The sequence below is a fragment of the Trematomus bernacchii genome, unplaced genomic scaffold (genome assembly GCF_902827165.1).
Source record: "Trematomus bernacchii unplaced genomic scaffold, fTreBer1.1, whole genome shotgun sequence".
Classification (NCBI taxonomy): domain Eukaryota; kingdom Metazoa; phylum Chordata; class Actinopteri; order Perciformes; family Nototheniidae; genus Trematomus; species Trematomus bernacchii.
The window spans coordinates 25123434-25136663 of NW_022987720.1; the positions used below are offsets into that span (position 1 = coordinate 25123434).

The 13230-nt window shown below is 40.9% G+C and overlaps 1 protein-coding gene across 1 annotated transcript in view; it reads right to left on the minus strand.

Moving 5' to 3' along the window:
- grapa (GRB2 related adaptor protein a) overlaps positions 1–13230 on the minus strand; it is a 30296-nt gene that overhangs the window by 12827 nt on the left and 4239 nt on the right. The window contains exons 2-3 of the mRNA XM_034144305.1: positions 11236–11333; positions 10104–10223 (exon numbers count right to left, since the gene is read on the minus strand). Of these exons, the coding sequence (XP_034000196.1) occupies positions 10104–10223; positions 11236–11333 (218 nt within the window). The remainder of the gene's footprint in view (positions 1–10103; positions 10224–11235; positions 11334–13230) is intronic.

Here is a 13230-nt window from a genome sequence, read left to right on the forward strand (position 1 = left end):
TTAGTTCAATCAGACCAGGTCTGTAGTGAATAATCTGGCACAAACAGTACGAGAGTGGACACATTTACTACATTCTTGAAGAGAAACCCACGTTTATGCTAATTCTAATCCAAACTAATATAAATACAGAATGGAGGCAGTTATAGGAGTCACTTTTTGGTGTGTGTGAGTAATATTTAGAAATGTAAAGAGCAGGAACTGACATTTAGGTGGTCTGCTCTGGTGGTCTGGGGGATTCTGTGCAAAGCAGATGGTATCAAACATAATCCCCATTTAGACATGACTCATTTTCACACAGTGTAATGTATTAGTTTGCATTTTGATGAGTACAGGTTTCCTAGAAGAAGAAACCAAGTGTGTATATATATAAATATTAAATCAGTGGACAAAAATAGCCACAGTGTTAGAGTGCCTGCCTTGTTTTTATGATTAAAAGAGTTTGGCCAGTTTCCGTTGGCAATCATACCTGCTTCCCTATCCTGCTATGCGGTGGTTGCTTAGTAACTTGCCAGCTTATCTTTAGAAATCTGGACACCTCACCATGATCATACGATTATATAACTGCCTCCGATATGCAGCGGAAGTCAATGCAACTCCTCCATCTTTCTAAACACATCACATTTGTGTGGGGCTCAAGTTAATGATGACTAAGATTTAATATCCCATGTTCGGAGAAAAGCTAATTCAGTTAAGGCGTGGTAACACTAATTTCTTTGATATTTTGGCATCATTTGTGTCCCGTAAAAGTTAATAGATTCCTAAAAACAACGCCCTTGCTCACACAATATAGCGCTTGTGTTTTAACTTCTCTGAACTCCTCGCCTATCTAGTCGGACTGGCGCTGCTCCAAGCTTGGGAAAAGTAAATGAGCATCAGCTTGTTTTCAACAGAATTCCTTTCTCTATTCAGACGCCAAGATCTAAACGACTCCCTGATGACTGCATGGCATTCAGCTGACACCTCCACCCTGCCCTTCTTCCTCCGCCTGCTTCTCTGTTTCACCCTGTGTGTCCTTGTTTCCCTCGACTCACCCTTCGTCAGTCCCCCGGAAAATTATAAAACTGTACCAAAAAAGGATGCTTTCTTGCTGAAAACATTCATTCGAGCCAAATGTAAATTAACTTATTTTTGGATTGACACTGTACCCCTCTTTGTAGTCTTTGTAGTCAGCAGTTCTGGTTTTTTCTTTGCCTTTGGGTCTCTCACTCTTCTCTATCATCTGACTTCTATCTATCTTTTCCCTCCCTATCGCAGTTCATCTTGTTATCTCCTCCTCTCTGTCTCCCTCTCCTCTCCTGATTCAGCCCTTTCCCTCCACTGAGTCACACACAAGAATGTGATCCGAATGATCTCCATCAACCCAATCGCCCTCCCCAGTTGTCTGACGCCATCTGCTGCGCCCTACTGGTTGGCTCTGTTACTGCCAGCAGCTGTTTTTGTCCAACTGAGACAAAGCATCGGTACCTCAGAAGATATAAGAGGGTGAATGACAAAGACAGATTTAAAGAGAATTCAGATTCTGTGGAGGTGGGGATTAAGGGCAGGATGTAGACAGGGCCAGGACTTTCCCTTTAGGGGATTCACAATAATGTCGTGAAGAATGAATTGCATCAAACACTAAGAAGGAAGGAAAGGGGAAATGAGATATTCTTTAAGGTTGTGCTGTAGTCAGGCAGAGTTTACACTTCCTGCAACTGTTATGTAACAATGATGTGTCTAACATGTTGTTTTTGGGGTTTTGGAGTCCATTAAAAGTACAAGAATAAAATCCCCATAAATTATACATTTTATCTGTTGTACCGAATACCTCAAGATCCAAAACAATAATGTAAAATGTGAAGGCACTCTTTTGTTCCAGTGGGTTAAGCCTATGTCCTTGTAGAGATTTTCATATGCTGACATGCAGAGACTAAAATAATTCAGACACACACACACACATCCATTATATGGATGGATAATGCAGCTAGGGCATTTTTCAAGTTTGTAAAAGTTGGTTTACACTGTACCAAAAATAAAGTTTTTTCCAGGAAATGGACAGATCTCTGGCAAACTGATATATAGTTACATTGAAACTGCACAAACCACCTTTATTTCAGACTGGCAACCTGAGGTATTATTGTACAACGCATACAATAAATGAAGTTTTTCCTGAAGATACTTTAATAGTAGTGAATGTTGGGAAGCGATCTGTTTAGCATTATTTGAGAGGGATTGTTTGTCTTGAGTTGGACCTATTAATTCTGCATGCTGTGTCAGCAGGGAAAGAAAAATCTAACAAAAACATGGCTGCAGTGTTTCCATACAGCTGACCAAAATCGCTTCAAATATTTATTGAGCAACACTTAGACTACAACATCACCTCTTTACGCTCAATTTGCCCTGTGTTGCAAAAGACTACTCCATCTCTGTGCCACTAGAGTAAACGAGTGCTATTTAAAATGTTAAAAACAAACCATGAGAAGATAACAGGGAGCAATCGTAATAAAAAACACAAAAAGAAACACAGGATTCTATATCAGCTGTATCATACTTTCATCACCTCATGTACCACTTCGTACACACCACAATAAGGTCATACGAACAATGGAAAGATAATAATACTATTTTCACAAACTGCACTTGACCTTTGCTCATATTCAGAGTTGTTGAAATCATTATAAACACTAAGGAACAAACACGTTGATGTCAATACGATTTCTGATTTATATGTAATCATACCAGCAGTGGCTTGTAAAAGTGCAAAAAAAAACACTTAACCCTCCTGTTGTCTTCGGGTCAAATCTGACCGATTTACTACTTTCATCAATCATAACTTTTTTGTTTTACATTCGATTGCATTAAGGCTTTATGATATCCTTCACAGTAGACATTTGAACATGTAAATTGCTGATCACTACTTTCATTGAATTTTGGAGGATTTAATCAACTTTGTAACACCCATGGTGTTCCCGGTCAGTAACCATCCGGATCAGATAAAACACACACACACACACACACACACACACACACACACACACACACACACACACACACACACACACACACACACACACACACACACACACACACACACACACACACACACACACACACACACACACACACACACACACACACACTCTAGATGTGTTCCCCCCCTCTTATGTGCCCAATCCCCCCATGTGAATCACACCTGGCACACACACACAAACACACACAGAACAATTTGACACATTTCCCGCTCTTATGTGCCCATCCCCCACATGGATCACACCTGGCACACGCAATACATGTTCAGTGTCTATTCTTTGTATATTCACTGCAGTTGTTCCTGTATACCAGTAGTCTGATACAATATATACAGTTTGAAAGGGTGTTAAATTACATTTGGTGAGGACCGGTCAAATTTGACCGCGAACACCAAAGTAAGGGGGGGAAAACGAAGACAAAAGGAGGGTTAAGACAAAGGCAATGAGGAAGATAGAAAGCAGATGTAGTGTTTCAGCTATAGAGTGTTAGGGTGATGTGACGTAGACGTCTTTATTAATTATTACCCAGGGACATCAGAGAACCAGTGTGCGTAACGCAGACAACATCTGTCTCAACTTGATCACAAACTCTCTCCCACCACACACACACCAAACACACACACCAAACACACACACTCACTCACAAGTGCCCTCTCATCTCCCTGATCCAGTGTAATTAAGGCCCACAGCGATGGAGAGATTATTTTCTTTTTCCAACTCAAAGGGAAAGGGTGGGAGAGAGATTAAGAGAGAATAAGACAGATTGAAAGAGAAACTGAAATAGATGTGTGGTGATAGAAGAGTGAAAGAGCTATTGTAGAAAAAGAAAAGAGGGCAGAAGTTAGAAATGAAACTTTAACTCGGAGCCAACGTAGTTCAAGATGTTTGAAGGTCACCCCTTTCTCTACACTGACTCTCCATCAATCTAGTATCACTTCCCTGTCCTCTATCTGTCTCTCCTCCTGCTGCCAACTCCCCTTCTTTTCTAATCTGCTGTTCGGTTTCCAAACCTCTGCAGATGTCTGGAATACTTCACACAGTCACGCTGACACCTCCAGCTGTCAATGTAACTCTGTGTGTGTGTGTGGTGTGTGTGTGTGTGTGTGTGTGTGTGTGTGTGTGTGTGTGTGTGTGTGTGTGTGTGTGTGTGTGTGTGTTGTGTGTGTGTGGTGTGTGTGTGTGTTGTGTGTGTGTGTGTGTGGTGTGTGTGTGTGTGTGTGTGTGTGTCAGTAGCTGATGGGCTTGTCAACGAGTTATCTGAGTGTGCGTGCTGCAAATCACGATTACATCAGTGTTAACATGCACTTGTCTGTTAGTGTGTGCGCGACCGCCTGCCGCCCGTTATCTCGTGTATCACAGTCTGAGTCGGCCAAGCGTGTCACTGAGTGAGAGGTTCAACTCTTCCTGCAGCATCAATACATATTCTTTATCACCTGTTTCGAAAGATTGGCCAGGAGAGGAGGAGGAAGTGTATGTGAGGTGCTGAGATGGAGCAAATGAGGTGACAAGTGATAAAACATGTTAGGCAACTTTTGCGAAAATGTACCTCATTCATCATACATTTAAAAAAGAACAAACCCTGTCTAACCACATGTAGATAAAAACTAATTATGGCAACTTCCTTAAAAAAATGTTTTGACATTAATGTGCTTTTTGTTTTCTTGGCCAAGGGTCAGGCTATGCAAAGTTAATCTGACAATGGTTTTACAGTAGCTTCGTATTTTGACTATAGGCTACAAATATGAGAATATCAATCTGCTCATTTAACTCTCAGAAAAAAACATCCAAAAGTGTATTTTCTCAAAATTTGACACACTATTTTTAGCATTTCTCTGCAAAGTCTATAATGTTGATAACTGGCTTTTCCAAATGGTCATACTTTTTCTTTAACATGGTTGCATGTTATGTGGTAAACCTAGACTCAAACTTAAATCTGTTATATGACACTGTAATACTTAGGCTGAAAACATAGGCAGAGCATAGAGTAAGGACAGAATCAAGTGTGAACATTTGAATAAAAATAGTTTTAGAAAGAGAAAGAAGACCCCCTCTGGAGGGTGTATTTCCCAGAGGACCGGCTTATTTAAGCTCGACTGTCAATATCAGAAAACACAGAAATAAAAAGTGAAATCATGCATACTAAAACCCCTCCTTCTTCTCTTGTCTTTGTTATCTGCAGTCCCTGCTCGCTCTTTCCCTCTGTCTCTCTTCATCTCTCTTTAAAATCCCCCCCCCTCTTCTTTCTATTTCTCTCTGTATTTATGTTTCTGTCTCTCCCAAGTCTCTCTCAATTGTCTTATGGTCACTGAACTGTGGCTTTCAATTGGTGCCACTGAGCTCTGGCATAAGCTGTGGAAGCCTACAAAGAAGACCAGTGCATTATTCTCTTTGTTCAAAGTAGTGGCATTGATCAAAAAATAATAATACAATAAAACAGAATTGACTGTTTAATACAATAGTTGGTTCAGCTTTATTTTTCTGGGATGTTTTTGAATCATCAAGCACCCTTCCCGATAGTAAGATAAGAAGATCAATTTCAATTTCATCACGGTTAGCTTAGCCTATAGCACAAAGGCTGAAAGAGAGGGAAATAGCTAGCTTCTGTACAAAGGAAGCATGTTTATAAGTATGCTTTAGAAATGCTAGTCTATACATTTTGTAACCATCAAACAGAGCTAGGCTAGCTGTTTCCCCTGTTTCCTGTCTTTGTGCTAAGCTAAACTAAACTACATGTTGATAAGAGATCCAATATTTTTCCAAAATGTTATCTTTTCCTTCATTGACCTGAAGGTGCATAAAGCAACACTTAAAGGACAAATGAACTTAAAGGATATGAAGCTAATTACTGCCAGCACCATATTTGTATTCACAAAATAGTGTTGCACAACTTAAGCGACTCACTTATCCGCCATTGTTTTCAACATTTTGTCCAGACGTATTCATTTAGACTCATTCAACTGTTTTAAAGCACCCCTCTTTCTAAAGTACCATTAATGTGTTACTTAAAGCTTGAAGAAGATATGTAGCTGTAAAATAAGCATAGCCTAAACCAGGGGTCTCAAACTCAAGGCCCGGGGGCCAAATCCGGCCCGCGACTTCATTTTATGTGGCCCCGCAAGAGCTTGCAAAGAATATAATACGTTTATTATACGGTTACATGCCACTTTACAGAAGCAGGTTGCCCATAAACTACATGTCCCACAATGCATCTCGTTTTTTGACATGCGCACTGAAGAAACTTGCAATTATTTGCCCTGGACTTCTGCTTTCAGACGTAGTTGATTACTAAGTTATTATCCTATCCGATAATAATCCAATTCAGAGGCGATAATGTAATATAATACATTATTTTATATATATATTATATATTTATATAGTTACAACCGGCCCTTTGAGTGCAACCTTTATGCGAATGTGGCCCGCGATGAAATTGAGTTTGACACCCCTGGCCTAAAGGGTCAGTTCCCTTTATGGTTCCCATTTGAAGAAGTGACCCTGACAAGAGACTAATGATGACTGATGTCAAGTCAGCTCTTTATTGTGAGCCATCAGGCATTGGCAGCATGAGTCAGTGATATCTGAGGGCCATGTCAAAAATGGTGGCATCAATGCTGAATTTAAACAAATACAAGAGAAACAGCTCAGTCTGTTTTTAGTGGGCATTTGAGAGTATGCCACATCTAATAATGCTTTTAGTGGGCCAGAAGGATTTTTCACCGTGGCTGAAAACGTTGTATAAAAGTGGACATAAGGCCAAGAAACCACACAATGTTTCAAATACATCTAATTTGTTGACATACATTAGGTTCAGACAGACCAGATCACAATGAAGTGCTGTGGGTATATGTGTCTGCATGCGTGGGCAGAACACCATACTGTTCAGATAGCTGAACAAACTGTCGAAGAGGACTGAGTTGTGGCGAGACAACCTTGAGCTTTATCACACGACGAGACATCCAGCAACCAAAAAGAATCAGCAACTGCTTTTACAGTTTGATTGAAAGACAATACAAATTAAAGACATTTGGTACCAATTCAGGGGCAAAAAAGGTAGTTAAAACCCCAAAAAACAACCTGAACTAAAATAATTAAAAGTGCTTTTCAGCTTCAGGTTGTGATTACTCTCGAGTGAACCTGTTTTTTCCCCCATGTGCGCCATCTGCTTTTTCCACGGTTACTGATTTCTTAGAATGTCTTTTGATGACTCACAGAGACAGTGCACAGTTTTTACATTTGCTTCGCTCGGCTGTGAGTTTAAAGTGTGGGTGGTCGGATATTGATAGTGATTGTGGTAGTGTGAACAAGGAAGTCAGATTTTCCATTTGAGAAAAAGTAAAAGTTTGTCCCTTGTCAGTGTTGCGAAATACTGCAGCAACAAAACACAGGATTAGCACATGCTGCTTTTGGACTTTTTTGATACCTCAGCTCCTTTCCCTCAGAATATTTTTTTCCCAACTGGATCTATATGACAGCATTGTGGTAGAGCCTAGCTAAGCAAAATGGATTCCTCATCTCTCTTTATAAACGTCTATGTTCACTTTGCTCCACTTTCCAAAAATAAGCTACTAAATAACCCATTGGGACAGTTCCTCTGGCACAGTCTGAAGCTATTCCCCAACCACATATTCTTTCATAACCACCTTTCAGAATGTATTCTGGAAAGAAACTGCTTAAACATATTATCCCTCTAGTCGGTCCGCGACAATAAATCTTGCTGTGAATCATTTGAAGTCGGAATCACTCTCTGTGGGACTAATAAAGGTATTCTGATTCTGATTCTGATTCCTTGTTATTTAAAAAAAAAATGTTTTTGGAACCTGTGTGTGCGTTCTTCATTGTTGGATATTTTATAGATAAATTCAAGTATATTCTTGTACACTATATTTATTCCAAGAAATAGAAAATACACAAGTTAAATGAAGACAGACTTAGCTGAATGTGTTGTGTTCATTAACCCTTGAAGAGCTTTCTGATAGTTCAAAGGAGCAACTTAAAAAACAAATCAACACAAATAGCAAGGTCACCATGGGTGAATGTTTTTGACAAATAATCTTTAATAATATAATTATTTATCACCACGATGATCCTTAAATAACACCAAGCCTAACATCGGTGCACCTTTAACACCATGAAATACTTCCACAAGGACTACTAAGGTGATTTAAGGATGCATTAATGTCTATGAAAATGAATAATGGCGTCCTCCTTGACTTTAAAGTGACAATAAAACTATTTAAGACAACCAAATTATTTCGGAAATTAAATGAGCACTCGGATAGTGCAGACTTAATGCAAGGCCATTTTCTTAAGGGCGAAATAATGCGTGTATCCGCCCTGTGATTCATACCAACAGTTAATGGGTTCTTCCTTTGTAGTATTATACAAATTCGGCACGTCGTTTTTCTGTATTCCTTGGGACAGAAAAGACAAACCAACAAACAAACCAAAAACATAACCTCCTCTGCCTGATTTCTAACTTCACCAGCACTCTTGGCTCCATTCATGGCTGTGAACGTGGATTTTCAAGGACTGATGTCAAAGCCTTGCCAAGCTGAGTCGGGCTGAAGTTTTCGCAGTTACTGCTGTCAGGATGTCTCCTCCGACAGGAGAGCTGTCAGCACACAAGGACCACACACACACACTAAACACCTGACCCAATTTTCAAGCTTCGACAACATCCAGGAACAACAGCCAGAAAGCATAACAAGTAGCTTCAAAATCCTCTCTGTTCCCTCTTGGCAAACCTGTTTATGTTTGTCCTTCTCTGTTATTTTCCATTTTAATTCCCTTAATGCTGCAACCTGCTTTCCTTTCCTGCCCTAATGCTTCCAAAGGCCTGTCCTAAATCCAGTTGGAGAGAGATATCATGACCAAAACAACCCACAAATCCAACTCTCGACCCCTGATTTCAGCCAGTTTGTCTGACAGCCCTGGCAGCACAGAGAAAAGCCAACCTTCTCTTCCAGGTCTGGCCCCCAAACACCCAGACTCTCCACTTCCATTATCCTCATATCCCCCAGGAGCACAACACCAAACCTCAGCTGCACCCCTGTCTGCTATCACCCGGACAAGACAGCCGATCGGCCCCATCAGCAGCTCCAGATGCCGCGGTGTGCCAGACAGGATTAGCACACATCAGGCCAGAGGGGTTGTTGCAGATCCTCTTACCCTCCTCCTCCCCACATCTTATCCTCCTCTGCCTGCTCCTCTGATCCCCTGGCACCAACACAAGTCTACATGCACACTCGCAAACTTTAATATTGATCAAACAAGCGACAGCAATGATACATGAGCAGACACATTATGTCAAATGGTGAATGTACTGCATTTGTATTGTGCTTTTCTCGGCTTTTCATCCCCTCAAAGCCCTTTTACATACAAATCAACCAGTCACACCAGTCATACAGAGACATAGGCTGCCATACAAGGTTTGAATGTGTGTGACTGTTTGTCTTCTCAGGGAGAATAACATACACACAAGAGTCAAGGCTTTATTGTCATGTGGACATTAGCTTCAGTGTGGATATGGCAATGAAAAACATAGATCACAGGCTCCTCCAACAGTGCAACATGAATATATATAGGACATAGAACAAATAACACAGATACAATCTCGCATGTTGCGGACAAAGTTAAAAGCACACAACGAAATGTAAACAAACACTGAAATAAAACGAGAAAAAGGCACAGTTAAATACACGGCAGCCATCATCACCGGCGCCATACTATTGGACATGCCATTGGGAGCAATTTGGGAATAAGTATCTTTCCCGGAGACACATTTTCATGTTGACAGCTTTTTCTCATGAATGAAAGGGATGCGTTTGGTGCAGTGGGTTGAGTGTCGGTGTTCAGATCAGGGGGTCACAGGTTCAAACCCCACTGCAGTCAGCATGTCGTTGTGTCCCTGGGCAAGACACTTCACCCCAAATTGCTCATGTGGGGATTGCCCACAGTATTGAGTATGTAAGTCGCTTTGGATAAAAGCGTCTAACAAGTGACATGTAATGCAATGCATAGGCCAAAGTGGTGAATAGAGGGCCATCTATGATCAGCTCTCAAAATGTTAAAATGTCCAAATCCTTTCTTTCCTACCTTACGGACATGGAGAACTCTCCAGGGGCGCTCTCACTCTCTCGGACCAGAAAAGCCCCGCATTCTCTGTGTTTCAGTCGACTTTCTGCCACACCGCGAGATATACGACCGGCAAACCAGCTGGAAGCAAGAAAGAAAACAGGAAGCAGAGATGGAAAGGAAGAAAGAAGTCATTGATGTTTCTGTTTAATGCATGTGAACTGCGTTGTTCTGGGGTCAGTGCAGCTACAATACAATGTTTTCTCACATTAATAAATGATTTGATTTGGTATCTAAACTTTTGATGTTTGTATTTTCAATGGAAATGCTGAGACTTAAAAATAGCTCACAGCAATAGAGATGAATGCTGACAAAGGCAAAAAGACAGCTTTAGAGGGAAAAAAGGTAAAATTAGCACATTTGTGAAGTTATTTTTAAACACACTGCCACACAGGAAGAAAATCCTAAAATGCTGGATTTCAGTTGTCAGCCGTGTAGCGTAAGTAATGGTGCCATTTTTCATTTTGTTTCTCGCTCATTAGTCCTGCTTAGTAGAGCAGTTTGTTTGGATGCAGTGTTTGCATAAATGACGTTCTGCTTTCACGGGCCTGTGCTCTGCAGGCAGATTGATGGCTTAAATGAGGGGAAAGCACATCGAATATGGAGGATGCACTATACGGTGCTCTATTGGTGGAGGTCATGGGGTCAGACTTCTGGCTCAGTGAGGAAATGTGGAGGAGGAAAAGCACTCTTAGACGACACATCTCCTCACGCTATGCACAAAGTTAACTAAGCAGCTCCAACTGGAATGTGTTCATTAACAAGCCTCTGCAATGGCTGCGTTGCCAATTTAGTGTTTGTCCCAGCACAAAGTTGAACCCAGCTGGTGTATGACCATCTGATGGAGATACAGTGTGTACCAGCAGCCTTACTGAAAACACACACGGCTGTATCATGTGTGATTACGTAAGGCACCGAGTGAGTGTGTCCCTTTGGGTAGGCTGCCTTATGCCGGAGTGCAGATGTCCAAAGCAGAGCAGAAAAACGCTCAGAGCGGCAAACACTCACTGATGAGTTGTAGATAGACCAGTGTTAGACGTTCAAAATATATGAATCTGCTTGAAGACGTGAGTGCAGGCATGTGTGTACTTACGCGTGTGGCCGCAGGTTGATGTAGTTTTTTGGTACAAAGCCTTTCCTATTGTGGAGCTCAGCTGTGTACCAGTTAGGATCATCCTCCATGTTGGTGATCTAGAAGCAAACACACACACAGATGAAATATTGCCCATAACGATGTTGATGCATTCTATTACTGTCGGGTGAAGGGTCGCTAACATTGCTTCCCCCCTCTGTGTACAGTATATCAATCTCTTCGCCAAGCCTCTCCTTTCATTTCCGGTACAGCTGCTTCCATCCTTTTCGCTGTGTGAAGCGAGGTTGTCGACTCACACAAATTCCGAAGAGCACAAGATTATTGGCAAGTTCAAAATGTCACATAAAGCTCTTCATGACTGCACAGGAGAAACAGCAAACATGTCTGCAATAACCCATGTTGCTGTACATACAAAGCAGAAGTGTCTACAGTTTTACCTTCTTATTTTCACTCCCAACTTGTCATTTAGGGGCGTTTGGTCAGATCACTTTTAAACGCATGAGGTACCCAATAGAGTAATAGCATATTTTGTTTTTGTACGTAGAGTAGTCCGATAGACCTCAACACATGGTTAACATAACGCTACGTGACGTAAGATAAGTATGTCACATAAATGCTTGTTTTAGAAAAAGGTCATGGTTTGGTCATAAATAAGTATGTTTGTTACATCAGTTAAATTGCACACCCAAATTAAGTATGTGTTAGTTAAGTATGTGACGAACATGGTAAAAGTTAAGCAATCAGTTAGACACACGCAGAACATGAACAGAGGTCTCTTTCTGTGTTTCCAACCCAACCTTTTCCCTAAGCGAACTTCACCCATCTTTATCCTACGTCACTTAATTCTCTTTCATAGTAAGTAAGGAAGCCCACAAGAGGCAGCCAAGCACGTGCAAAGTAGACGCTTTAAGGGTAAATGGAGTTTAGAAACACTGGGATGGCCTTCAATTATAATACACTGTAATCTGACACGCTCTGGTTTACCTGCTTTAATGTTTACCTGTTTTTTCCTATCTGGTTTCATTGGTCTGTTTTATTTTTGTCATTTTTGATTCAGTATTCTAATCCAGCTGTGACACTTCCTATCGTTTCAATATTTCAAGCTGTTGTTTTGTTAGCTCTGCTTGTTTGGCAGTAATCTTGAAACCCTTTTTTTCTTCCCATATGTCCCATACAGAGATAAGGTTTTTTATACCACAGTGCTGCTTTGTTTTATCAGTCAAACTCAAATAGCCAAATCTATCAGCATTTAAACTGATAAACTGTTAAAACAGCTGAAATGTATCCTGCCTTTAATGGCACTGAGAAGATACAAAAACTCCTTCGGCAATGTTGCCTTCATGCCAAAAAGTTGTCCTGTGCCCTCTCTGCCTTTAGGAACTTCATTTCATGCACCACCTACTTTAATGGTTGCACTGTGCAACTGTGCGAGCATTTCAAATGTGATGCCGGCTTTTGACTGATTTACTGCTCATTGCATCAATCATTGTTCAATCACAGAACTGAATGATTGCCCTTTTATTCAGCTGCTCATTTCAATGTCAGCCAGACAATATTTTAATTTAATGAAGAAATCCCTCTTAACCCTCCTATTGTCTTCGTTTCCCCCCCCCCTTACTTTGGTGTTCGCGGTCAAATTTGACCGGTCCTGTTTTAACTGCTATTACATTAACACAAAAACCATTAATCATCACCACATTTCATTTAACACCCTTTCAAACTGTACATATTGTATCAGACTACTGGTATACAGGAAAAACTGCAGTAAATATACAAAGAATAGACACTGAACATGTATTGCGTGTGCCAGGTGTGATCCATGTGGGGGCACATAAGAGCGGGAAATGTGTCAAATTGTTCTGTGTGTGTGTGTTTGTGTGTACCAGGCGTGATTAACATGGGGGGATGGGCACATAAGGGGGGAGGACACATCTAGTATGTTTGTGTGTGTGTGTGGGTGTTTGTGTGTGTGTTTTATCTGATCCGGATGGTTAC